General features: G+C 44.0%; 1 protein-coding gene across 4 annotated transcripts in view; it reads right to left on the bottom strand.

The window, feature by feature from the left end:
- The window catches only part of LOC138741334 (nuclear receptor coactivator 7), a 90,412-nt gene that overhangs the window by 3,051 nt on the left and 60,082 nt on the right, over window positions 1–27,279 (bottom strand). For all 4 annotated transcript variants that reach the window (XM_069895220.1, XM_069895219.1, XM_069895222.1 and 1 more), the window contains 5 exons: window positions 10,530–10,689; window positions 8,310–8,429; window positions 6,983–7,135; window positions 5,926–6,021; window positions 39–112 (listed from right to left, as the gene is read on the bottom strand). In XM_069895220.1, the coding sequence (XP_069751321.1) occupies window positions 39–112; window positions 5,926–6,021; window positions 6,983–7,135; window positions 8,310–8,429; window positions 10,530–10,689 (603 nt within the window). The remainder of the gene's footprint in view (window positions 1–38; window positions 113–5,925; window positions 6,022–6,982; window positions 7,136–8,309; window positions 8,430–10,529; window positions 10,690–27,279) is intronic.

A 27,279-nucleotide genomic window follows, 5' to 3' on the forward strand; every position in this document is an offset into this window, starting at 1 on the left:
CCCACCATCAAAAGTGACAATTATTTTCCAAAACATACCTGCCACCTCCTAATGCCAGTGAGTCAAGACTTCCTTTTATGAAGAAAGAATTCTCCCCAGTCCATTGAAAGATCTAAAAGGAAAAAAAATGTAACAAATGAACACTTGTTTTATGAAAGCAAAGAAACTTCTGTCAAGACTTTAGCCAAATTACTATTTTTGAAACGTAGCCACTATTGTGGGAAATGCTGTGGATACTCTGGACAGCAAGCTCCCACAAACTGCAAAAAGAACTGGCCTTAGAAATACAAATTTAGAGTCATCATTAGCTCAAGAGACTGAAATCCAGTCTTCAAAATAACACATTTGAGAGCCTTTGGGATGATGAAAGCAGAGGGGTTTTGGTTTCAAGACCACAGCTCTGATGGAAATGGACAAGGCAGAGTTTCAGAGGAAATGTGAATAAAGTTTATGACATAGCAAATGTAAAATGCCAGCCAAAGGTACATTTTTGGTTAAATCCCTCATCCCCATACCCCTGCAGATTATGGATCTTCGGCTCACAAAATATGGCAAGGGGTTCCCCGTGCACCATCACTTTTTGGCGTCAAGTTCCAATCCCTCTCTATTCAGCTGGGGAAGTTGTTCTTTGCCAGAGCTTAAACCAGTGCTTGCTCCATACCAACCTCAAGAATTGGAGTTATTCAGTCAGTGCATGTCTCCATTTTATAACCCCTAGGATTGTTCTCAATTTCAATTCCACAGCCTTGGCAACATCTTCAAATACTGCCTCCTCTTGCATTATGTCCCCCTCCTGCAGAGCAGGCATCAGAATCCTAAACTGCATTCTTAGTGCAGTGGTCTGGGCTAATATTTTACAGAGTCAACTGCAGGTACTGGAATCTGGAGCAAAAGGCAAACTCAACCTGTTGAGTTCCTCCTGCAGATTGCCAATTTCAGATCAGATACTAGCTATTGTCATGTAATAAAACAGAAGTGTAATATTACACTAAATTGCCTTTAGTCTGCCATAAGGCAGTCAAAGATTTTCCATTAGCATTAACTGGTACCCCTTACAGTTAGAGAAAGAAGCAAAGAGAATCTCTCCACTCCGCCTCCCTCTCCCCGAGTCAGAGTGTCGCCTCCAGTGCTCCCACAGCTCTACAGACAAACTCACTCCATTTCTGTTCAAATCATCAGGAACCTGAGCTCCAGATCAAAAACCTTGACACAATGAGCAAGGAATCAGCACACAGGGTCCTTTGAGAACCCTCCTGGCCCTCAGCATCCTCTCAAGTCCTAAACATCAGTTAATGTTTTAAGTAATTTTATTGTGACCTCTATACTTGTATTCTGTGCCTCAGCCAGAGTAAAGCATTCTCCATGTCCTCTCAGTCACCTTCTCTACCCATCACACTGCCAACAATTGGTGACCAAGCACTCAAAAATCTCCTGTTCCTCCAAACTGCTTAGTACGTTGCCTTGTTTGCCCTTCACAACTGATGGCCAGACTTTTCCAAATGCCCCTTCTGTGACAAAACCTGTGACAAAATTTGACAATTTCCTACAGATGTTCACTTTTGCCCCCACTAAGCACCTTGAAACCAAGCCTAAGGCTCAAGTGCAACAATTGATAACACTGGACAATGAAAATTTTGCTTCCTGAACACTTACGAGGGTGTATTTTAAGGATTTTGGGCTACTGATCACAAAAATCACCTTAAAATGTTCCCATCGCACTCTTTAAATTTTTTTTTTTTTTTTTTTATTTAAGATACAACTATTTTTGTCATTTCCTGTCATTTTTAAAACCTTTAAAATATTTTTATTGATTTGGTAGAGAGAAATATTACATTATATATTATCTACATATTAGTTACATAACTTTTATATAATGCAATGCAGAATATGAATCAAATTATACATAGTCTTATATACAATGCTCAAAAACTAGAAATTCCCTTCTAAAACTTCACCTCATTCTAATATTATGGCATATTCATTGTTGGTTTATATAATTGGACTAATCTCTTCAACATAATGAAAAATTTAACAAAGAAAAACACCCCCTCCCCATTCTAATCCTACCTTCCAACCAATCACAATCACCAGCAAATAATATGTAAAGAATAGAGTCTCAGCTCCCGGACAATGGACAGGAAACCCACAGAGTACCCTCGTCTGTGTATTGAAATTGTGATAATAGTCCTCAAATGGGTACATATCTTGTCAAATTTAATTTTGATCTCTTTAATGTTGCATTTCATTTTCTCCAGACTTGGTAAGACTTAATATCCTGTACCCATTGCATACAAGCTGGTGCAAAGCTATCTTTCCATTTCATCAAAATTGCTCATCTGGCCATCAATGAAGTAAAAGCTATTTTTTTTTTGAATTAAGTTCAAGGAAATATTTTCCTCTAAAGAATGGCCATAAAAGGCCACAGTTCGTATTTAATCCTAAGAATATGACAAAGTTTGGAAGAATTGTTCCCAAAATTCTTTTAGTTTTTGGACATTCCCAAAACATACGAATCAGAGACCCCTCAAAGATTTTACAATCAACATCAGAATAAAAATGAAATAGAATACACATGTCCAAAGTTGAACTATGTATCACTTTAAATTGTATTACACAGAACCAGATCGTTTATGGTATCACAGTCTTTGTCTGGAATTGATGTATTCAATCTTGTTCCCATTCATTCTTAATTCTGCTCCCTGAACATATTCTTAGATCCATCAAATTATCATAAACAATTGCTATCAATCCACCATGAGACAACCAAAATTAACTCAAGGATATTGGTTTGGGAATCTGAGGAAAATTAAAAAGTTTAGACTTAGCAAAATGCCTAATCTGTAGGCATCTTAAAAAATTAGGAAGGTTGAATTTAACTATTAGTTGCTCAAATGAAGAAAAATTACTTTGAATGTACAGATTCCCAAAACTTTTTATACCCAATCAAACCCACTCCTTGAAACCTGAATCTAAAACAGATGGTTGAAAAAGATGATTCTTTATACCAGTAATAGGGCTAAGAAGAGAAACATTGAGATAGCCAAAGAATTTCCTAAATTGTGAACAAATTCTCAGTCTAGGTCTCATTATCGGGTTATCTGTCAGTTTCGAAAAGGAAAAGAACCACCTAAAACTGCCAACATGGTTTTTTTCTTTAAGAAAAACTCAGTTCCATTCCTACCCAAGGACGATCATCTGAAGTATCAAAATGCAATGGCAATAATAGGTTTTGTATATTAGTAATATCTAAAATTTGGGAGAGACAAGCCCCCATTTCTATTGGATAAGATAGTTCTTATTTATACAGGATGGTTTACTTTGCCATATATGTGAAGAAATAATCAAATCCAGTGAATTAAAATAAGTTTTAGAATGAAAATTGGTAAAGATTGAAACATACAAAAATGTAGGTAAAAATATTCATTCTACTTGCAATATGTCCAATCATTGTCATACATCCTGACAACAACTCTTTAGTCTGATTAATTAACCCTAAAAAATGTTCTTTGAATAAGTTTTTACAACTTCTTGAATTGTGATTCCCAAATATTTGAATTGGTCTAACTATTTTAAAAGGGAAATTAGCATAGATTGTTGAAGTCTCTTATGAAAATTTATTTTATACCCTGAAACTAACCAAATTGAGCAAAGTACTTGGTAAAGAAATATCAGGATTGGAAATAGAAAGCAAGAGATCATCTGCATATGAAGAGACTATGTTTGATTCCCTTTCTAATTACAGCAAAAAAAATCTCAACTATTATGCAGAGCAACAGCTAGATGTTCCAAACTCAGGTCAAAGAGCAAAGGGTTCCCCTACAAATCCCCAAAAAGTTGATTGTTGCACATTTGAATGTATTGAAATGTTAGGGCACAAATGCAATCATTTAACCCTCTTGATAAAAATTGAACCAAAATTAAATTTCATTAGAGGGGCAAAGATATATTCCCATTCCATTCGACCAAATGCTTTTTTGGCATCCAATGAGAACACATTCCGCATCGGACTTGTCAGCCACAAACGAGCCTGCAGCTGATGTGGACATTTACCCCCTCCATAAATCTTCGTCCGCGAAGCCAAGCCAAAGAAGAAGAAATATAAAATATTCAGTAATCAATGTATATTATAATGATTTTTAATAAAACATGTCTGATTAGTATTGATAATTAATGGCAAGATATTCTCTATTCTATGGACAAGAACTTTAGATAAAATCTTCAAAACTTCATTAAATGAGTCTATAAGAAGAACACTCAGTTGGTTCCTTCCCTTCTTTCAAAAAAAGAGATATACTTGCTTCATTAAATGAGGAAAATTTTGGTTTCCCTTTTCTAAGTGAATCATCCAACACAGATCTTAAGTGAGGTACAAGCCATTTGGAAAATAATTATAGCATTCAACAGGGTATCTATCTGGTCCTGGGGCTTTACCAGATTGCAATGAGGAAATAGCTACAAGTAATTCTTCTTGAGAAATGTCCTTCTAGACTTGTGCATTTATTCTGTGAAATGGTTGGTAAATTCAAACTATCTAATAGAAATGTAGTTAGAGTAAACTTCCTTAAGTCTTGTTTATTTCAGAATGATCTGTAATCATTTTACCATCACTCCTCTGAATCTTATTGATTTACTTTTTAAGCTGATATTCCTTTTAACTGTCTAGCCAATAATTTACTGGTTTTTTTTCTTCCATAATAACTCGTACTCTTTAACAATTGCTGTTCAATAGGATAAGAAGTAAAGTCAAATTTAGTTTTAAGTTCTACTCATATAAATTTAGATTCCTATCTTGGGCAATTAATAAATTGATCTTTTTAAAATCTGGTTAATTAATTTCAAAATTTTCTTGTTTGTCTTCCTCTTAACATTGGCAGAATACAAAATGAGTTGTTCTCTTAAACCTTCATAGCATCCCACACAATCAATTAGATATCTTTGGGGAAGAGTTGGTGTTAAAGAAAAATCTAGTTAAATTTTAAGTCTACTTCAAGCATATAAATCCATGAAGTGCAGCATGTCATTGAAAGTTCATTTTCTGCCTTCGCACTTGGACATCTTCCCTGCTGATCATTGATGAACATAGTGAAAGGTTTCACCAGGACATTATGTCCATGGAAAAACAGCATCAAGGGAATTGGAATGCATCCATGCTGGCCAACTTCTATTGGACACCAACATGAGAGGCATCAGGTACGAAGTACAAACGAAAATCAGCACCAAAACATTTTTTTAGGTAGTTGAACTAATGCAATGTGTCAGCATCATTATGCAATTAAACATGGTAAATTCAATAAATTTAATGTTTCTCAACCTCCTATGTAATACAGCAAATCTGAAATTATCTTTGTGTTCAGCTTGAGGTGTCTTATCATAATCCCCTATTTTCTTTTCAGGAAGCAAACCTTTTGAAAAAATTTGTTATCCTGTGTAATTGTTCTAAAGGTCTTCATACCAGATTTATAATAAATTTAACTTTAATATAAAAGAATTCATGGAAACCAAAGATGATCAAACATTTCCTCACTTCAAAAGTGAGATTTCAAAAAAGTGTCTTGACTGCTCAAAAAAGTCAGATTTGAAACAAACAGCGTTCAATCAGAAATGAATAAAATTAATCCCATGTGACAAGAGATTACTTCCATATTGTGTTCAAGCTTGCAGTAACACACTTGGAGATCAGCATTGTTTATTTGGATCTAGATATAGACTCCAGAGGGAATACGAGAGCAGTACCATGGCAGAGTTCTCATACAACAGCTAGAAGCACCAACTGTGCCCAACAACAACCATTTCCAACTTGGAAAGGCGGAAAGGTTGCTGCACGGGCACAGTTCAGAGAGCTGCCATTTTGCTCTTCAGATCACAGCCAGCAAGGAGGAAAATCAAGAAAGATAAAACCGTCAATAGAATTTTTTTATTACATACCTTAAAGTCAAGATTAAATGTATACAGAAAGGTTTCTCCTGTTCCATAGTAATAGTCACTTGGCTTTGGGGGATGTGAAGTCAAAGCACCAAACAGCTGTAATTGACAAGAGAGTTATGCATTTGCTGTTAGCGAGTGCAAGGTGAGGAAGGAGTTGCTATGTGGTCAGTACAACTGTCCACAAATTTGCTGACAATACCGCAGTTGTACAAAAAGAGGTGGTGGGGGGGGGGGGGTGGGGGTGGAGAGAAAGAGGGCAAGTCAGCATACAGGAAAGAGATTGAAAACTTGGCTGAGGGTGTACTAACAACAACCTCGCCCTCAATGTCACCAAACTCAAGGAGCTGATTGTAGACTTTAGGAAGGGAAAACCAGAGGTGTACAATTCAGTGATTGTTAGGGGATCGGAGATGGAGAGGATGAGCAAATTTAAATTTCTAGGATTTTCTATCATGGATTTTCTAAAAGGCATTAAGAAAAAAACACGTCAGTGCCTCTACTTCCTCAGGAGTTCGCAGAGGTTTGGTATGACATATAAACTTTGTCAAATTTGTGGTGGAAACTGTGCAGACCGACCGCATCGCAGCCTGGTATGGGGCACCAATACCTGAGCAGAAAGCCAGGCTAAAGGTATTGGCACAACCCAGGCAAACCCTCCCCACCATAGAGAACATCTACTTAGAACACTGCCTTCAGAGAGCAACAGCAATCAAGTACCCACACCACCCAGAATGTGCCCTGTTTTCTCTGCTGCCATCAGAAAAGTGATACAAGATGTTCCAGGTTCAGGAACAGATGCTACCACTCCATTACTGGACTCCGAAACAACACTCAGACTCATTTAAGGGCTCTTTCTTTGCACATTATTTATTACTGAATTTTTTTGTATTACACTGTTCACATTTCTCTTTTTTTTATACAAACATCTTTTCTTGAGCAGTTTTTTGCACTATCGATAAGTAGGAATTCTACCTGACCTCAGGGTTGTATGTATCGTCATACATGTACTCCAACAATAAATGTGAACTTTGAACACCAGTGTGTGTGTGTGTCTCACCTGACCACATGTGTCCTTCACAACAAGTAGCACAGGTGAGTCAATGTCAGCTACTTTACGGTACAAGGATTTTAGACTGAAGCCATGCGAGGAAGTGCTGAATGCCAAGCGCCAAGGATGACCCACTGTTCTAGGAGGTAGACATTGTGAAATCTATTGAAAAAGGATTCTAGATTAGAGCATGGTTAATGCAATCAGAAAGACAGCCAAAATAACATTGAGAAACAATGTTAATGTTACAGAAAACAATTAAATGGTTTTTGATGAGATTTCTATCATCTCCAACACACTCCATTTATTGAGAGATTTCAAAGCTCCAGTAAATCATGCAAATTTATTCTCAGAACCTTGCATAATTTTAGATAGTAGGTAGGGTCAATGGGAGCAGCCAATGTGTTGTCTCATCATACCATGACCTGGTGCAAAAAAAAGGCAACAGTTGGCAACCAAAGAAAATACAGATTTGCAAATCCAGTAGCAAAAAGTTCTTTCAGAGATGTTGGCAACCCTGAGAAAACACGTAAACATCATCATTCACTCAGTCCTTGGGACGCACGCACGCACGCACGCACGCACGCACGCACGCACGCACGCACGCACGCACGCACGCACGCACGCACGCACGCACGCACGCACGCACGCACGCACGCACGCACGCACGCACGCACGCACGCACGCACGCACGCACTTTTCTTTCACTAAATAAAACACTCATCTTGAGGTCTTAAAATTTTAATGTTCTCTCTTTCTCACTCCCCATCTTAATGTCTCTCAAAACAAAAAAATGCTGTAAATTCTTGGTCCAGAAGCATTTTTGGGAAGATACCTTGAATTAACATTTCAGGTTTTTGTTGTTTTTTTTTTAAAAAAAGACTCTTACTAGTGCACTTTATTAATTTTCTTTGCTCTCCCTATACTGCACAGTCAGTTTGTTTACATTCATTATCTGTTTACAGTTCTTTTTTATTTGAATTAACATTTCAGGTTGAAGACAATTCTGTTTGGTCTTTTCAGCAACGTTTAACCACCCATCTTCACCTCAAAACTTGCAGACACCCTACACTGTTCAGTCTGGGGAAGAAAGATTGTAGAGTGGGGTTTGAAACCATTAGTGGAGCATGGGCAATGGGTTCTTTCTGCAATGTTAATTTCTCTCAAAATTTGTCCATTATTTCTTAACATTCTGGTGAAATGTAATATCAGTTGCTTCTCTCCCCAGTGATGCTGCTTCAGTTTTGATTCATGGTTTGCTTGCTTGATTGGAGCACTCAAGAAGAAGCAGGCCCAAGGAATTGCAGAATAATGAGGTGATCTTACTGTGCCATACCTTCTCAATGTGGGAAGATTCCATTAAACAACTTTTTCCCTGGAGAACAGGTGCGACGTTTCCAAATTCGGGATCAAAAGCATCTTTGTGGTGTCTCAAAGGGTCATCTTTTGTTATAATCTGTAAAGGGTATGAATCCAAGTGAATAACCAACTAGCTATAGAATCTTTACATTACCACAAACCATCATCTGCAGCACTGCTGTTGGATAAATCAATTATTGGCACAATTTTCTGATCGAATCCAGAGAAGTGGTTACTGTTCCATGGGTGAATTTACACTACAAAATTAACAAAAATATTTCACATTACAGACAGTTATGACACCATATAAACATCTTATTTCCTTCCCAACAATGAAGGGTCAAAGAATCCTTCCTGAAGCAGCATTTCACTTATGCTTCTTTCAGATCAGTATATGGCATACATGGTCTCTACACTGTAAAAACCAAACAATCCCTCTGCAAAGTACTGCCATCAAGCAAGGACGACCTTGGGCTTCCAGGTTAACTGTCACCCTCTCACCCGGAGGGTGCATTGTTCCAAAAAGCACAAGGAACAGCACCTCACTTTCAGGTGGATACATGCAGCGCTTGGACTGGAAGATTTCACCCATTCCCCTCCTCCACTGATGAGATTTGTGCCTGACTGTTTCAACCCATGTCTTTTTTCCCCTCTTTTGTCTCAAGCTGCCAGTTTTAAAATATTTTTTTTACCTTAACTATTTTGGAATCTACATCTTATTTTAGACATTTTTTCTGTTTTCTACACCTCCTCCCCCCTGCACACAAAAACATTTCCTGATAAAATGGCCTTGACCTGAAACATTAACTGTTTCTCTCAACGCTGTCTGATCTAATGAGGGCTTCCTGTGTTTTCTATTTTTGTTGCATTTAAACTTTAATTATTCAGCCAGAAGTTCTGGACAAAGATGATAACCAGTACTTTTTTTTGCAAAAAGATCTTTGGTGATTCTTTACCCCTTTTGAATCCAACTGAATGCAGGTTAGTTGAAAAATCTCAGAAACCACTGTGGGAAACCTTGACTCCATATCCCCTCCCCCCCTGTCTGGCATTTAGCTGTAGAAATGTCACAGCTGTCAGAGCAAATGGCATTGTGGTGCAGTCACAAACTCATCTCTAGTGATCCAGGTTCAATCCCAACTTTATCTGCTTGGAATCTGCAGGTTCTCCTTATCACCAACAAAGAAAAATTACATGCAGCATGGGACACTATTAACATTGACCCTTAAACTGAAAGCACAGCTAGACTTTTAAAAAAAAATTTAATTACAGCATGGTTACAGACCTTTCCTGCCAACAAGCCTGCAAATGCCCAAATAAACCCATGTAACCAATGAGCCCAGATATTTGGAAGTTGGAAGAAACCCACGCAAACACTGGGAGAACAAACTCCTGAGAGACAGTGCTGGTTTTGAATCAGAGTTGCTGGCTCTATAACAGTGTTGTCCTAGCCATTACATTAACCTTGCTACCTTTGTATACAATGGCATTAGATAAACTGGCAGCACAATATACCAAGCAGAGCAGAGACAGTGATGCAATGTGAATTTATGCAAAAGCTTGACAGTTCTTCAAGTTGGGCAAGAAGAATCCGCTTTCACACCAGGACTTCAAGTAGATTGGACCTTCTCCCTTTGACTTATTCTTATTATCACGACTAGTGCAAGAATATTCCTTGCATTCATTCAAGAAAATCTACGTGGAATGCTGCTGTTGGAGAGTAGCAGCAACCATCAAGGATCCACACCACCAAGCACACATGCAGTTCTCACTGCTACCATCAGAAAAGATGCTACAAGACTCACACCACCAGGTTCAGGAACACCTGCTACCCCTCCTCTAATAGACTCTTTAATAACAGACTCATTTAAGGACTCTTTCCATAATATTTATTATTGAACATTTATTTTCTGTATCACAGTTTGTTTATATTACTCCTTTTTGTATATCTATCTTTTCTTGAGTACAGATTTTTTTTTGCACTACGGCCAAGTAGAAACTCTGCCGGAGCTGCAGGAAAAATAATCTCAGGTTTATATGTGGTGTCATGTATGCATTCTGACAATAAGTTTGAACTTTGCATTTTTGCAACATATCTGGTGCACACATTTCAGTATATTGTTGTATCAATGGAAGAATTTATGACATTTATAACAGACAATCAAGACATACCAGAAACTGAAATTATTTCACTCACCTCCCAGTCATCAAACAGTTTATCAAAAAGCTTCTCATTCAAAGAGAACGGGCATTTTCCGTTCAAGAGAACAAAGTCGTCTACACAAGTGTCACCCATTCCTTCAAATAAATAAATATCAGGTCTCCAATGTTTCAGATATGTGTGGAATTCAGTCACTCTGTAATGACAGAATAAGACATACATTTGCTTCTATATTCAGCAGTGGTCCTCAACCTTTTTCTTTCCACTCATATACCTATGTAATCCCTGTGCCATCAGGGCTCTGTGATTAGTAAGGGATTACTTAAGGTGGTATGTGAGTGGGAAGGGAAGGTTGAGAACCACTGCTCTAGTCCTAATTGTTACTGCAACATTTTGCTTGAGAAAAATGGTCATTGGCCTATTTTCTTTGGAGTTATGAAACCATGCACATAATGAGTCAATAAAGTACAATTAAAACAGTGGTTCTCAAACTTTTTCTTTCCACACACATAGCACCTTAAACAATCCTTTACTAATCACAGAGCACCGATGGCATAGGGAATTCTTAGTGGTATGTGAGTGGAAAGAAGAAGGTTGAGAATCACTGATATACAGCCATTCAAGAAGCACAGACAATCAAATACTTTTGAAGTGAAGTTACACTGGAAATAATGTAAAACAGTCAAAATAACCATTGCCCAAAATAGATTGCTGGGTAATTCAAAGGGCTAATGTTAGAAAGGACAGTGACAAACATCCTTCGTATTCAATGTGGATAAGAGGGAGCAGAGAGCTCTTCAATTTGATCAGCAGAATTTGTCAGACACAGTCAGAACTACAGAGCCCACAAATGGAAATCTGCTTTTTTTGGTATTGCATCAATATTTTGCCCAAATATAACAAAATGTAATACTGTAATGGATTCTATAGTTACATTACTTGTCGAAAGACAATGTTAATTAAAACTTACAGATCTACAAACATTTATAAAAGGTTTTAAGCACTTAGTAAAAGGGAAATGTTTATTGAGTTTATTCTATTTCAAAACACATTTGCCCCCAGAATTCAAGTTGATCAAGTAGGAATTTGTGTATATTCAGAACAGGAAGACAAAATGGTTGACTTTTCAAATATATACTCTTCTGCTTTTGAAGAATTTCACATCTTCAGAATGCTCAGACTTGCTCTTTAGATATCTTAAGTATCTCATGATTTGGAATAATTCTTCTACAAGACCTTGCCTTCCTCTTCTGCACTTTTAAAACCTGATCAGATCTCTGTTGTATTTACAAAGAGGGAAGTGAACACTTTCAAATGAATCTACAGTCAATACAAGAGGCTCATTTAATACCACACATCATTAGGAGTGGTTGAATATGCATGGTATCAATTTGCAGCTACACTGTTTGTATAGCATAAAGCAGTAGTCACACCTTGCCATTTCAACATCAGTTTCATGCGTGGAGCAAGTTCACCAAATAAAATTCAGCCCATTGTTCAGTTCCTGTACAGAGTATTTAAACTGAGGATTCTCTTTTTCACCCCAATGAGGTGCATACTTAAAATCCAGAACTTACACAATAAGACACCATGTTAACAAGAGACTGTAATACAAGTAAAATAATACTCAAATAAAAGTTCTTCCCAGTTAAATAACAAAGTCTGCAGATGCTGGGATTGTAATTCAACACACACAATTCCTGGAGAAACTCAGAAAGTAACAACTTTCTTGTCAAAGTACAATATAACACTTTGCTACAAAAAAAAACCCATCGTATGACTTATTGAGCTTCTCCAGCACTTCTGTGTACTGCATTGTACAAGATTTTCCCCGTTACTGTTAGAAACAAATACGAGCTACAATTAGAAAACCATGGCATTTCAAAAGTTAATTTGGGAGACGAAAATTCAAAGCAGGCAAATAATTACATTTTAAGTAATTAAAAATGGAACACCTCCACCCCCCAATGATTTACTTTGTGTACAGTACATTCAACTCAAAACATCAATTAAAAAATCTGATATCTCCTCAGTGAAAAGATCTCTACTCACAAGATAGACTCAGTCTGAGCTTCTCCTGCCTTACAATTGAAGCAAGCTGCAGAATAGACTGAGCTGTTAAAGCAGGCTGTGGACACACAAATCTTTTACTGACTAATCAGGAACCTGCTTCAGTTAACATAAAGATAATGTCAGTAATCATTTACAGCTTACATTCTTGGTTCCCGACATGGAGCACCAACTTCTTAAACAATTCAGCAGTTGAGATATATTGAAGAGTCATTGAAATGTACAAAAAGTTTGGGCCACATCTTAAATCCTAAAAGCAGGTGACAGATATAACAAAAATATTGGAACAGAAAGAAAATTCACCTACTAATTGATTTAACAAGGGTGAGCAGTTGTCCAATCTACTTGTGGGATGTGGGAGAGTCATTCAAATATGATAATAAGACAGATTACCTTAATTTGAACAATCATTCCACTTTCAACCATAAGGGTGCTTGGGTTATAATTTGAATGAAGACAAAAACGCTCGTTGCTGTGATAAGTGACATTATTTACATTCAAATCTTGATTAAATAATAAGGAATGGAAAGCAAATTCAATTTCATGCATAGTTGCTGTGCAATAGAGTATAGGATGGATGGTTTAGTTTAGCACAAGCTGCCCAGATAGCTTTCATAGAACACAATCGCCCTTCAATCTTCATTCTGTGTAACCAGTTTTGTAAAACAAATAAAAACTCTAATTGAAGATCAATGCATTGAGCTCCTGCTTGTTATTGGAACTGGGTTTTAAGTTGACTTCTTTAAGCATCATTAAGTTGTCAAAGAACTCAAAATATTTGAGAGATGTGACAAAAACCCATTGGGGACGGAAGGAGGGGAGGGAAGGAGGGGGGAGAGGAGGGGGGAGAGGAGGGGAGTCTTAGTGAGAGTTGAAGGGAGTCAAGTTTTGCTGCTTTGGCTTTATTTGTCTTCAAGTCAAATAACCCACCAACAATTACTGTTCAATAGTTATTCTCATGAACATTTGAATTTGCTGAAGTAAAATGTAAATGCATTGAAATATAACTATAATTTCCATACTTCTCCCTTCCAACTTTTGACCTGATGTGAGATGTGCCATTTTATATATGACAGGCAGGATACCTGATGCTGCCTAGGAAATAAAACACTCAGGCTTGGCATTGTTCCTCAGTTTCCTGCTACCTGCCCCTTGTTTGTCTGGATGTTTGAGCACTGAGGCAGGCCTGGTGTTGCTGTTCTGTTCCCTGCTGCCTGCCCCTTGCCTGTCTGGAGACCTGAGCACCGAGACGGGCGTATCGCTGGTGTTCTGTTTCCTGCTGCCTGCCCCTTGCCTGTCTGGAGGCCTGAGCACCGAGACGGGCGTATCGCTGGTGTTCTGTTTCCTGCTGCCTGCCCCTTGCCTGTCTGGAGGCCTGAGCACCGAGACGGGCGTATCGCTGGTGTTCTGTTTCCTGCTGCCTGCCCCTTGCCTGTCTGGAGGCCTGAGCACCGAGACGGGCGTATCGCTGGTGTTCTGTTTCCTGCTGCCTGCCCCTTGCCTGTCTGGAGACCTGAGCACCGAGACGGGCGTATCGCTGGTGTTCTGTTTCCTGCTGCCTGCCCCTTGCCTGTCTGTGCCTGCCCCTTGCCTGTCTGGAGACCTGAGCACCGAGACGGGCGTATCGCTGGTGTTCTGCTTCCTGCTGCCTGCCCCTTGCCTGTCTGGAGGCCTGAGCAACGAGACGGGCGTATCGCTGGTGTTCTGCTTCCTGCTGCCTGCCCCTTGCCTGTCTGGAGGCCTGAGCACCGAGACGGGCGTATCGCTGGTGTTCTGTTTCCTGCTGCCTGCCCCTTGCCTGTCTGGAGGCCTGAGCACCGAGACGGGCGTATCGCTGGTGTTCTGTTTCCTGCTGCCTGCCCCTTGCCTGTCTGGAGGCCTGAGCACCGAGACGGGCGTATCGCTGGTGTTCTGTTTCCTGCTGCCTGCCCCTTGCCTGTCTGGAGGCCTGAGCACCGAGACGGGCGTATTGCTGGTGTTCTGTTTCCTGCTGCCTGCTCCTTGCCTGTCTGGAGGCCTGAGCACCGAGACGGGCGTATCGCTGGTGTTCTGTTTCCTGCTGCCTGCTCCTTGCCTGTCTGGAGGCCTGAGCACCGAGACGGGCGTATCGCTGGTGTTCTGTTTCCTGCTGCCTGCCCCTTGCCTGTCTGGAGGCCTGAGCACCGAGACGGGCGTATCGCTGGTGTTCTGTTTCCTGCTGCCTGCCCCTTGCCTGTCTGGAGGCCTGAGCACCGAGACGGGCGTATCGCTGGTGTTCTGGTTCCTGCTGCCTGCCCCTTGCCTGTCTGGAGGCCTGAGCACCGAGACGGGCGTATCGCTGGTGTTCTGTTGCCTGCTGCCTGCCCCTTGCCTGTCTGGAAGCCTGAGCACCGAGACGGGCGTATCGCTGGTGTTCTGTTTCCTGCTGCCTGCCCCTTGCCTGTCTGGAGGCCTGAGCACCGAGACGGCGTATCGCTGGTGTTCTGTTTCCTGCTGCCTGGCCCTTGCCTGTCTGGAGGCCTGAGCACCGAGACGGGCGTATTGCTGGTGTTCTGTTTCCTGCTGCCTGCCCCTTGCCTGTCTGGAGGCCTGAGCACCGAGACGGGCGTATTGCTGGTGTTCTGTTTCCTGCTGCCTGCTCCTTGCCTGTCTGGAGGCCTGAGCACCGAGACGGGCGTATTGCTGGTGTTCTGTTTCCTGCTGCCTGCCCCTTGCCTGTCTGGAGGCCTGAGCACCGAGACGGGCGTATTGCTGGTGTTCTGTTTCCTGCTGCCTGCCCCTTGCCTGTCTGGAGGCCTGAGCACCGAGACGGGCGTATCGCTGGTGTTCTGTTTCCTGCTGCCTGCCCCTTGCCTGTCTGGAGGCCTGAGCACCGAGACGGGCGTATCGCTGGTGTTCTGTTTCCTGCTGCCTGCCCCTTGCCTGTCTGGAGGCCTGAGCACCGAGACGGGCGTATCGCTGGTGTTCTGTTTCCTGCTGCCTGCTCCTTGCCTGTCTGGAGGCCTGAGCACCGAGACGGGCGTATCGCTGGTGTTCTGTTTCCTGCTGCCTGCCCCTTGCCTGTCTGGAGGCCTGAGCACCGAGACGGGCGTATCGCTGGTGTTCTGTTTCCTGCTGCCTGCCCCTTGCCTGTCTGGAGGCCTGAGCACCGAGACGGGCGTATCGCTGGTGTTCTGTTTCCTGCTGCCTGCCCCTTGCCTGTCTGGAGGCCTGAGCACCGAGACGGGCGTATCGCTGGTGTTCTGTTTCCTGCTGCCTGCCCCTTGCCTGTCTGGAGGCCTGAGCACCGAGACGGGCGTATCGCTGGTGTTCTGTTTCCTGCTGCCTGCCCCTTGCCTGTCTGGAGGCCTGAGCACCGAGACGGGCGTATCGCTGGTGTTCTGTTTCCTGCTGCCTGCCCCTTGCCTGTCTGGAGGCCTGAGCACCGAGACGGGCGTATCGCTGGTGTTCTGATTCCTGCTGCCTGCTCCTTGCCTGTCTGGAGGCCTGAGCACCGAGACGGGCGTATCGCTGGTGTTCTGTTTCCTGCTGCCTGCTCCTTGCCTGTCTGGAGGCCTGAGCACCGAGACGGGCGTATCACTGGTGTTCTGTTTCCTGCTGCCTGCTCCTTGCCTGTCTGGAGGCCTGAGCACCGAGAGAGGCGTATCGCTGGTGTTCTGTTTCCTGCTGCCTGCCCCTTGCCTGTCTGGAAGCCTGAGCACCGAGACGGGCGTATCGCTGGTGTTCTGTTTCCTGCTGCCTGCTCCTTGCCTGTCTGGAGGCCTGAGCACCGAGACGGGCGTATCGCTGGTGTTCTGTTTCCTGCTGCCTGCCCCTTGCCTGTCTGGAGGCCTGAGCACCGAGACGGGCGTATCGCTGGTGTTCTGTTTCCTGCTGCCTGCCCCTTGCCTGTTTGGAGGCCTGAGCACCGAGACGGGCGTATTGCTGGTGTTCTGTTTCCTGCTGCCTGCTCCTTGCCTGTCTGGAGGCCTGAGCACCGAGACGGGCGTATCGCTGGTGTTCTGTTTCCTGCTGCCTGCCCCTTGCCTGTCTGGAGGCCTGAGCACCGAGACGGGCGTATCGCTGGTGTTCTGTTTCCTGCTGCCTGCCCCTTGCCTGTCTGGAGGCCTGAGCACCGAGACGGGCGTATTGCTGGTGTTCTGTTTCCTGCTGCCTGCCCCTTGCCTGTCTGGAGGCCTGAGCACCGAGACGGGCGTATCGCTGGTGTTCTGTTTCCTGCTGCCTGCCCCTTGCCTGTCTGGAGGCCTGAGCACCGAGACGGGCGTATCGCTGGTATTCTGTTTCCTGCTGCCTGCCCCTTGCCTGTCTGGAAGCCTGAGCACCGAGACGGGCGTATTGCTGGTGTTCTGTTTCCTGCTGCCTGCCCCTTGCCTGTCTGGAGGCCTGAGCACCGAGACGGGCGTATCGCTGGTGTTCTGTTTCCTGCTGCCTGCCCCTTGCCTGTCTGGAGGCCTGAGCACCGAGACGGGCGTATTGCTGGTGTTCTGTTTCCTGCTGCCTGCCCCTTGCCTGTCTGGAGGCCTGAGCACCGAGACGGGCGTATCGCTGGTGTTCGGTTTCCTGCTGCCTGCTCCTTGCCTGTCTGGAGGCCTGGGCACCGAGACGGGCGTATCGCTGGTGTTCTGTTTCCTGCTGCCTGCCCCTTGCCTGTCTGGAGGCCTGAGCACCGAGACGGGCGTATCGCTGGTGTTCTGTTTCCTGCTGCCTGCCCCTTGCCTGTCTGGAGGCCTGAGCACCGAGACGGGTGTATCGCTGGTGTTCTGTTTCCTGCTGCCTGCCCCTTGCCTGTCTGGAAGCCTGAGCACCGAGACGGGCGTATCGCTGGTGTTCTGTTTCCTGCTGCCTGCCCCTTGCCTGTCTGGAGGCCTGAGCACCGAGACGAGCGTATCGCTGGTGTTCTGTTTCCTGCTGCCTGCTCCTTGCCTGTCTGGAGGCCTGAGCACCGAGACGGGCGTATCGCTGGTGTTCTGTTTCCTGCTGCCTGCTCCTTGCCTGTCTGGAGGCCTGAGCACCGAGACGGGCGTATTGCTGGTGTTCTGTTTCCTGCTGCCTGCCCCTTGCCTGTCTGGAGGCCTGAGCACCGAGACGGGCGTATCGCTGGTGTTCTGTTTCCTGCTGCCTGCTCCTTGCCTGTCTGGAGGCCTGAGCACCGAGACGGGCGTATCGCTGGTGTTCTGTTTCCTGCTGCCTGCCCCTTGCCTGTCTGGAGGCCTGAGCACCGAGACGGGTGTATCGCTGGTGTTCTGTTTCCTGCTGCCTGCCCCTTGCCTGTCTGGAGGTCTGAGCACCGAGACGGGCGTATCGCTGGTGTTCTGTTTCCTGCTGCCTGCCCCTTGCCTGTCTGGAGGCCTGAGCACCGAGACGGGCGTATCGCTGGTGTTCTGTTTCCTGCTGCCTGCCCCTTGCCTGTCTGGAGGCCTGAGCACCGAGACGGGCGTATCGCTGGTGTTCTGTTTCCTGCTGCCTGCTCCTTGCCTGTCTGGAGGCCTGAGCACCGAGACGGGCGTATCGCTGGTGTTCTGTTTCCTGCTGCCTGCCCCTTGCCTGTCTGGAGGCCTGAGCACCGAGACGGGTGTATCGCTGGTGTTCTGTTTCCTGCTGCCTGCCCCTTGCCTGTCTGGAGGCCTGAGCACCGAGACGGGTGTATCGCTGGTGTTCTGTTTCCTGCTGCCTGCCCCTTGCCTGTCTGGAGGTCTGAGCACCGAGACGGGCGTATCGCTGGTGTTCTGTTTCCTGCTGCCTGCCCCTTGCCTGTCTGGAGGCCTGAGCACCGAGACGGGCGTATCGCTGGTGTTCTGTTTCCTGCTGCCTGCTCCTTGCCTGTCTGGAGGCCTGAGCACCGAGACGGGCGTATCGCTGGTGTTCTGTTTCCTGCTGCCTGCTCCTTGCCTGTCTGGAGGCCTGAGCACCGAGACGGGCGTATTGCTGGTGTTCTGTTTCCTGCTGCCTGCCCCTTGCCTGTCTGGAGGCCTGAGCACCGAGACGGGCGTATCGCTGGTGTTCTGTTTCCTGCTGCCTGCCCCTTGCCTGTCTGGAGGCCTGAGCACCGAGACGGGCGTATCGCTGGTGTTCTGTTTCCTGCTGCCTGCTCCTTGCCTGTCTGGAGGCCTGAGCACCGAGACGGGTGTATCGCTGGTGTTCTGTTTCCTGCTGCCTGCTCCTTGCCTGTCTGGAGGCACCAACAGTGAGGTGAGACTGAAGTTCCTCTGCTGTCTCCTCTTTTCTCCTTTGTCTAACTCTATGGGCTTGTGAAGAGATTCTGCCAATGTTGCTTTGCTTCTTTGCACCCATATTCAACTGGATTTGGCCACTTGTTTTTATCCTGAATGTACATTGATGGACAGCACTGTAACTAATTGAAGTGTCCCTGGTGCAAGTTCAATTTTTTTTGAACTTTTGAATTTCATATGACCTTAAAGGATACATTCAATGTGGTCTTGACATTCAGTATCAAATGTTTCCACAATTATAGTAAACAGTAATGCAAGTCAGTGCAAGCTGGACAACAAATACTTTTGAACTTCATATGACCTTAAAGGTTAAATTCAATGTGGTCATGATTTTCAGCATCAAATGTTAACCTTACTGAACCTCCTCGGACATTTCTAGAGTGCTCCATATTGATTTGCATGGAGAACAGACAAACAAACAGTCACACATGCACAAATATATATTAGATAACCAACATCTTCCACTCAGCTTTTATACTATAGATCTAAACAGACATGCAGATGTACACTTTTTAAATGTTTGACAAGTTTCTTAATTTATTGTGGATTAAGTTGTGAGAGATCTGACCACTTCCAACAAGTCTAATAATAAAGACAATTCTGGAAATGTTAAGGAGGTCAGGAACATTTATGGAAAGGCGAGACAAAATTAATGGTTCAAATTCATGACCTTTCATCAGAAGTAGAAAGTGACAGAAAACAAGCATGTTTTCAAGATTCTGTTTATTGTAATGTCAGTAAAAGTGCACTAAAAGCTTTTCTGCTGTATGTTCTGTAAAGGCTCACAAAAAGTCACCACTAATGCAGTACCGCAATCCTGTCAAGAAAGAGCAGAGGAGATGCTGTGTCACCTGTTAGCTGCAGGTGGGGCAGGAGTGGTTCAGTAGGTGTTGCTTGGCTTAGTTTACACTGGGATTTTGATTCACTCTTTCTCATGTTTCAATTGCCCCCCCCACTCCCCCTCCTCTTCCAGCCTGACTCAAGGGATGTTTATGTTTACATTACAGATAGATCACCAACTGAGAGCTCATCTGTAAAGGACAGATAATCTCCTCTTGAAAGAATTTACTTCCCGGTCCTCAGAACGGGTGGAGAAGCAAATAATCCCCAATCTTGAGATTTGGCCCAATAATGTAACTCAACATGTGAGTCCTGCTTTAACCAACTAAAATCATATTTTTTCTTAAATCTTTCTAGTTCTACACATCTTCTTTTATAAGGTACACCTTGACACTCTTCCTTTTACCACATCTATTAATTCATTAGTGGCTCAGGATTATATTTTGTTTATTCCTATAAAATGCCATGAACCACTCGGCACTGTAAGTGCTATAAGTGGAAGCTTAATCCCTAATGTCGAAGAACTCGAGATGGCAGAAGTCGACAGCATCGAGTCCACGCTGCCGAAGATCCGGCTGCGCTGGGTGGGTCACGTCTCCAGAATGGAGGACCGTCGCCTTCCCAAGATCGTGTTCTATGGCGAGCTCTCCACTGGCCACCGTGACAGAGGTGCACCAAAGAAGAGGTACAAGGACTACCTAAAGAAAGCTCTTGGTGCCTGCCCCATTGACCACCGCCAGTGGGCTGATCTCGCCTCAAACCGTGCATCTTGGCGCTTCACAGTTCGGCGGGCAGCAACCTCCTTTGAAGAAGACCGCAGAGCCCACCTCACTGACAAAAGGCAAAGGAGGAAAAACCCAACACCCAACCCACCAATTTTCCCCTGCAACCGTGTCTGCCTGTCCCGCATCGGACTCGTCAGCCACCAACGAGCCTGCAGCTGACGTGGACATTTACCCCCTCCGTAAATCTTCGTCCGCGAAGCCAAGCCAAAGAAGAAGTTATGAAGCCTCCACTATTCAATATTAGTCTGTTCCAATTACACAATGCAAGTCATTTAGTTACAATCTATTAATCCCTACTACTTTTAACATGATGGAATCATGATGGAATTGATTTGCTGTTGTTCATAAACTCATCAGCAATTATTGCAGTGGGGCCTGTCACCTGCATGGATGTGCAAGCCAATTTGCATTTTATAATTTACAGTTTGAAAGTTGCACCAATGGAAATAAAACCTCCATCAAAGAATACAATGTGGTCTATTTTATTTCCTTATACCCTTTTAAAATACTGCACTTAAATTCACAAAACGTCAGCGGATTAAGTACAGTCATTCTGTTCTGATGGTTGCCAGGTTTCGACTGATATGTTAGATGATAGATACTAGACACCGACCATGTTCACCATCGATCCCTATCTCTGACTGAAACTTTAATTTCTTGTCATTTTTCATCATGAAGATGAAGTTGTGGCTCTACAAAGAGCAAGAACTTTAGTTGTGAATTCAGAGAATTCTGTTATGCCAGGTCTTAGGGTCCCTTATTGGTATGTTGCAAATTTCTGCTGTCCTCTGCATTCAGCAACAGGTGTGAACCTTGGAGCCAGGATTTAAAGGATCACACTCCAATGTGAACATTACTCCTTCATCTGCAAGAAGAGTATTTTAACTGTATCAATGATAATGGTTGTGGTTCATGGGTGGTGGTGGAAGTTCACAGCCAGTGAATAAAAAGGACTGGGGAAAACTAGTGCTCACAGGAAACCAACATGTTCTTAATGCACAGGAGTATACAGAGGTGTCGAGGGTTACTGCCAGGCCATCCTGCCAGGAAGTTGCCTGAATGAACATTGCTGTAGTCTTGGAAAGGGAGTCCTGTAACACAGGTAAATGTCCTTGCCCATTCTGTACACGCCTGTGAGCTGAAGCAACAGTAGTTAAAATCTCCTGATGTTGATTAAGGATTTATTCCGGCCTTCTAGGACAGTAAACTCAGGTGCTGCAGAGATCAGCAGCTGCAATGATGGAGCACCAAGGCTAAGAGTTGAATTTGACTTTGCAGGTGGTCACAGATTTTGCTGAGGACAAAGAATGTAGTTTGAATATTGATCCTGTAAATAGCATTTTCCTTTCAGGAAAAATGAGGTTTGGAAAATCTGGTTGACCTGTGAACTAACTGCCATCTTTCAGGCTGCTGAGGTTTAAAACCTCACTGGAGGCAGATCTTGTGCGTTGCATCAATGTGTAGGGTGTTTTACACCAAGAAAACACAAGAGGGGAGGTGAATTTCCTGACAGCTGGTAAAGGATGCAAAAAATTTCAGTGAAAGTTTTTACACTCTGCAAAAACACTAGTCTCCAACAGCATCTGGCTTCTGCTTATTCCTTGAAGAAAGGGTCAGAGCTGAAACGTTGGCAAAATATCTTTGTCTTCTATGGACGCTGAAAAGACCGGCTGAGTTTCAGCATTCTGGTGTGTTTTTACGACAATCAGGAGGGTGTCCTGTTGGAAGATGAGGTGTTGTTCCTCCAATTTTTGGGTAGTCTTAGTCTGACATTGCATAAGAACCATGGACAGACTTTTGTGTTTCACTCTAGTTATACTGTATCAGTCAGTATCTTCTAGAGTGGGTGAGAAGAATGTCATGATCCTTTTCTAAGCCTTCCTTAACTGTTCTTCCATTTTACTGCCCTTCCTTAACTGTTCTTCCATTTTACTGCTCCCCTGGGGTCTGATGTGCATTGTCCAATCTATGAAGTACTTTAGGATTTTCTTTTTAGGTTAAGCTTGGTATATCATGGCAAGTTCTGTTGACCTTGAATAGTCAATCTTTAAACTAGATGAGTCAGAACAAAAATATTCTTGGATAGAACAGGTTTAGAGTAGTCATTGTGCCAAATGTGAGGTAGTATATATACATAGTTAAACCTCGGCTATCATGTCTGATGTAAGCTCAGTTAATGATTAGGTTTTTATTATTAATGTTAAGGAACTTATTCTTGTTGGCTCATTAGGCCAAAGTAGTCACTCAGTTTCCAAATGATACTTAAATTTTTAAATTTAACCATGCAGCACGGTAACAGGCCATTTCAGCCCATGAGCCCATGCTGCTCAATTACACCCAATTAACCTACAACCTCCGGTACATTTCGAATGGTGGGAGGAAATGGATCACCCAGGGAAAACCCATGCAGATACAGGGAGAACATACAAACTCCTTACAGACAGCATGGGATTCGAACCCTGGTCCCAATTCAATTGTAGATATATTGTTTATGATAGACATATTTTCTGGTGATCGGGTTGCTGCTTGCAATGTTAGCTCAGAAACAATATTTATTTTCTTTTTTTACAGTAAGAGGGAAAGAGAAGCAAAAGAGCCTCCCTTCAAAGTTATTGAGTGTCCATGGATTCACCTCCCACCTGCCGCCACACAGACTCCTGTTCAATCCATTGACAACCCAAGACCAAGATCCTAACCTCCGACATGATCAGGAAGCCTTCAGCTCCTGGGGTCCCACAGGAACCCTTCTTGCCCTCAGGATCCTCTTGAATCCTAGCTTTGGTACCTGGTTCCCACAAACCAGTCTCCAGCACCCCATGGCCCGTGTGGGTCCTCCGTCTGCAAGTTGGCTGCAACCTGTGTGGGTCCCTCCATCACTGAGCCCCTCGCTGGTCTGCTGCTGTGGTCACCATCCCTGTATGGTCGTCTCCTCTGATTGTCCTGGACTACAATGAGCTTTCCCTACCTATTGCACAGAACTGAGGATTAACCCCATGACCTGATTCCTCTTCCTTCTACACCAGTCTCTACACTGATACCTCACCTTCCTTATCAATCCAAATCAGTGAAAGGAATTGGTGTTTCAACTTGCCACTGGTTGAGTTTTGTTGTGTGGATGGATCAAGGCCTGTGCAGTGAACTGTGTGTTGTACTGATGGCTAGCTCCGCCTCTCAGCTCCTGTTTTCCCATCTAAACCCTGAGATCCTCTGAAGACCCTGTAAGACCCTACCCTCAGTTGTAAACTAATAAAAGCATGTTCTTCCTCCAGTTGTGAGAGCTTTTATTTATGCTACAAATTTATTAGCTTATTCCCTAAATGATGGAAGCGCTACTCAAGCCAGGTATGCTGCTAATAGACCAACTGTCCCCTGACATGGCTGAGGAGTTCATGTACTGGCTAGACTGCTTTCAGGCCTACTTGAACGCGACCAGAGAAGTCTTCCACACTGATGAACTCAGGAGGTCCGTACTTGTTTCGAGGGTAGGAACAAAAGGGTATGCAGTCACCAGGGACTGCACTACATATGGTGCTGCCATTGAGGCTTTGAAGGCTCTGTACCTGAAGTTGCAAAACAAAGTCCTAGCGAGGCACCGACTCGCTCTACGTTGCCAAAGGCCAGGAGAGACCATCAATGACTACCTGCTGGATCTGTGGATGCTTGCCAAGAAGGGCAGGTATGAAGCAGCTACATGAAGAAGAACAGATCCAGGACACTCTAGTCGTGGAGGTTTACTCGAGGTACATGAGGCAGTGACTACTCAAGTCAGGTAAGAAGGACCTGGCTAGTCATGTGGAACTGGCCAAATCGTTGGAACAGGCCAAGCTTGAGAATGATGACCTCGAGCTAGCGAGCTTGCTCACCCAACTGACCCCTTCCAAAGAACGGCTGCTCCCACTACCCCAGCCCTAAAGGCTGCCGCTTCCTGTGCAGGCACAGCTGGGGCCTGTGCGGGTACCCATGCCTATGCTTTTGACTTGGAGAAAGTGGGATGAGTCAAAGGAAACATTATTAAGGATGAGGACAAGTTCTGCCAGCCAGAGGAGGGTGGTGGTGGAGGGGGACTGGTTGGGCATATTGTCCAGAAAGAAACAAAGGGCTTTAAGGCCTTCAGTATAGGGATTGGATGTCCATGGTTAAAATGAGGCAATTGAGTTCAGGGAACTGAAAGTTGTTGAAGTGATGGAGGGCGTGTAAAGTGTCCTGGATGTAAGTGAGAAGGGACTGGACCGGGGGGGACAAACAGAGTCGAGGAAACCAGAGACCAATATGGAGGGACAGGAGCATGTGGTCTGCTGGGAGAATTGGTTTTGTGGATCTTAGGTAGGAGGTAGAAATAGGTGGTGTGGGTTGGGAAACAATAATGTTTGAAGCCATGCCAGGGAGGTGAACGGAAGTGATAAATTCAGAGATGGTGCGTCATACAGTGATTTGATGAGTTTTGGTGTGGTTCTGTTGGAGGGGTAAGTAAGAGGAGGTGTCTGAGAGTTGTCTCCTGGCTTCGGCCAGATAGAGGTTAGTGCGACAGACTCTTGATAAAAATAAAGGAAAGTCTTGCTTTGGATGTAGGTAGAGTTGATATGAATTTCATGGTGTGAATATATGGTCTGCTTACTCCATCAATTAATAATCTGGGCAAAGTTTTATGTTTATTCTGTCTGTTAACCTCTGGTAAGAATTAATTAAATATTGTCAGCTCTCTGAAGGCAGAACATCAGATACTTCATTCACAGAATGTGGTCCATCTAATTTCTCCACAAGTAAAGAAGTTTTTTTAAAAATTCACAATGGAAGAGTTCAATGACCACTTTATAATTGTGCATCTGGTTTTCATCTTCAGGGTCAGAGAAAAAAAATCTACCAATTAAAATTCTGTGGGTATCATCCATACTTGTTCAATCCTCATTTAACTTTGGCTGCACTCTTTCAGTTAAATTTCTAAATTTCAATTTAAATTATAAATTTAGACATTACAGAATGGAACAGGCCCTTTCGGCCCACAAGTCTGTGCCGCTCAATTACCCCCAACCCCAGTACATTTCGAAGGGTGGGGGAAACCGGAATCCCCGGGGAAACCCATGCAGACACAGGGAGAATGTACAAAGTCTTTACAGATAGCGCGGGATTTGAACCACATTCTCAATCACTGGCTCTGTAACAATGTTCCGCCAACCGTGCCATGCCAGGGTAAAGGTAATGAAAGCTGAAATAAACCTGAAATGTTCATCTCTCTTCTAGCTGCTCAGCTTTAAATTGCCACTAAGCCAATTAATTGGGTGAATGTGCCTTAAATTATGCCATGCAGATGCGGATCCAAATGCAGAAGACAACAGAGTAACCTGCATTCACAGGATGACAGTTCAGCCTGTGGGTGAACTGCATAAAAATATCAAAGTGAAAATTGCCACAGTGCGTAAATCAAGCCAACAGGAAGCAAAAGGATTTTTTTTTTAGCCTTTGTAGCTTTTTTTGAAGATTCTTCTATTGCTGTAGCTGCTACATAATTGTATGCAGTTGCTAGACTAACCTATCAATGTGAGAAGCCGCATGATAACAGCTGTATTCTAAGGACCAAAATTTAAATAATAAAGACATGGATGGAAATTTATGCCAAGTAATGGTTACTGCTGACAATAGTAAAACATGAAAGTCTGCAGACACCATAGATTAAGAAACTCAGCAGGTCAAACAGTGATCTTTATATAGCAAAGATAAAGATACATAACCACCAACATTTCGGGTTTGAACCCTTCATCAAGGTGTGGACAAAATGTGGGCCAGCGCCTGAACAAAATGGTAGGGATGAGGGGGTGGTGGGGGGGGGGGGGGTGGGGGCTGAAGGGGGCTTGTTGTGGTCATATACTTATCTTAGTTGGGAGGGGGAGAGTGAGAGTGTCAGGATTAGCTGTGTGGCAGTGAGCCAATGAGAAAGTCAGAGGAATTTAGCTGGATGGTGTTTGGGGAGTTGAAGAATGCCAATGTTGTGTCTAGTGAATAATAAAAGAAAGTCGATTTCATGGTGTGTTGAAAGAAATGGGTAAGTGCATTCTTTATTTGCTTGTAAGGTGTGGCAAATCAAAGCTGTTACAAGTGGTGACCCGGTGAGTTCACAGTACCTTCTAATTTAAAATGGATGAGGACAAACCCCTTACTACAGGAGCAGCTGGGAGATCAAACTAAAGATTCCCCCACCCCCTTTTTATTAATAATGCATCAGCGTGGTTTATGATCCTTGAAATGTGTTTCTCTACCCTTAGTGTGACAAGTCAGAAGACAAAGTATGGTTTACTTGAGGAGCATCTTCCAGAGCAGATTGCCTATGAAGTGAGGATGTCTTAGTGGATCAGGATGATCATCTCCCATAACAACATGCTTAAGGTGGGTATTCTGCGGCATATTCCAACCTACTCCTAAGCGGCAGGCATCACCTGCAATGTATCTGCTGAATGATTTACAAAGCTGTACTCGTGCGTTCCTTTCGCATGATGCTATTCGCAAACCACTTCAACCGATTTACGATGGTCCTTTTCAGGTCTACGACATCACCCGAAGACTTATGTGATCAACAGGAATGGAAAAGCTGACGCGGTTGAAACCGTTGTATTTTGACGGTCCATGTTCTGCGTTGGAGCCAGAGTCAGAGGACCAGTTGCCCCGCCGCCCCCACCACTACCGCCAATGCATCACCTGTCTTGCACTATTGTACGAGATTGGGCTGAACTGTCAGCCCTCCAGACTATTACGTAGCGTGACAGTTCCAATCAGTCTCCTCCTTCCATGGCCTAGAAGCTGGTGATGTGGGGGGGAGGGTGGGTGCTGTTATGGTTGCATACTTGCCTTGGTCAAGAGGAGGAGAGTGAGAGGGTCAGGGTTATCCATGTG

This window comes from Narcine bancroftii, chromosome 8 (assembly GCF_036971445.1).
Source record: "Narcine bancroftii isolate sNarBan1 chromosome 8, sNarBan1.hap1, whole genome shotgun sequence".
NCBI classification, from domain to species: domain Eukaryota; kingdom Metazoa; phylum Chordata; class Chondrichthyes; order Torpediniformes; family Narcinidae; genus Narcine; species Narcine bancroftii.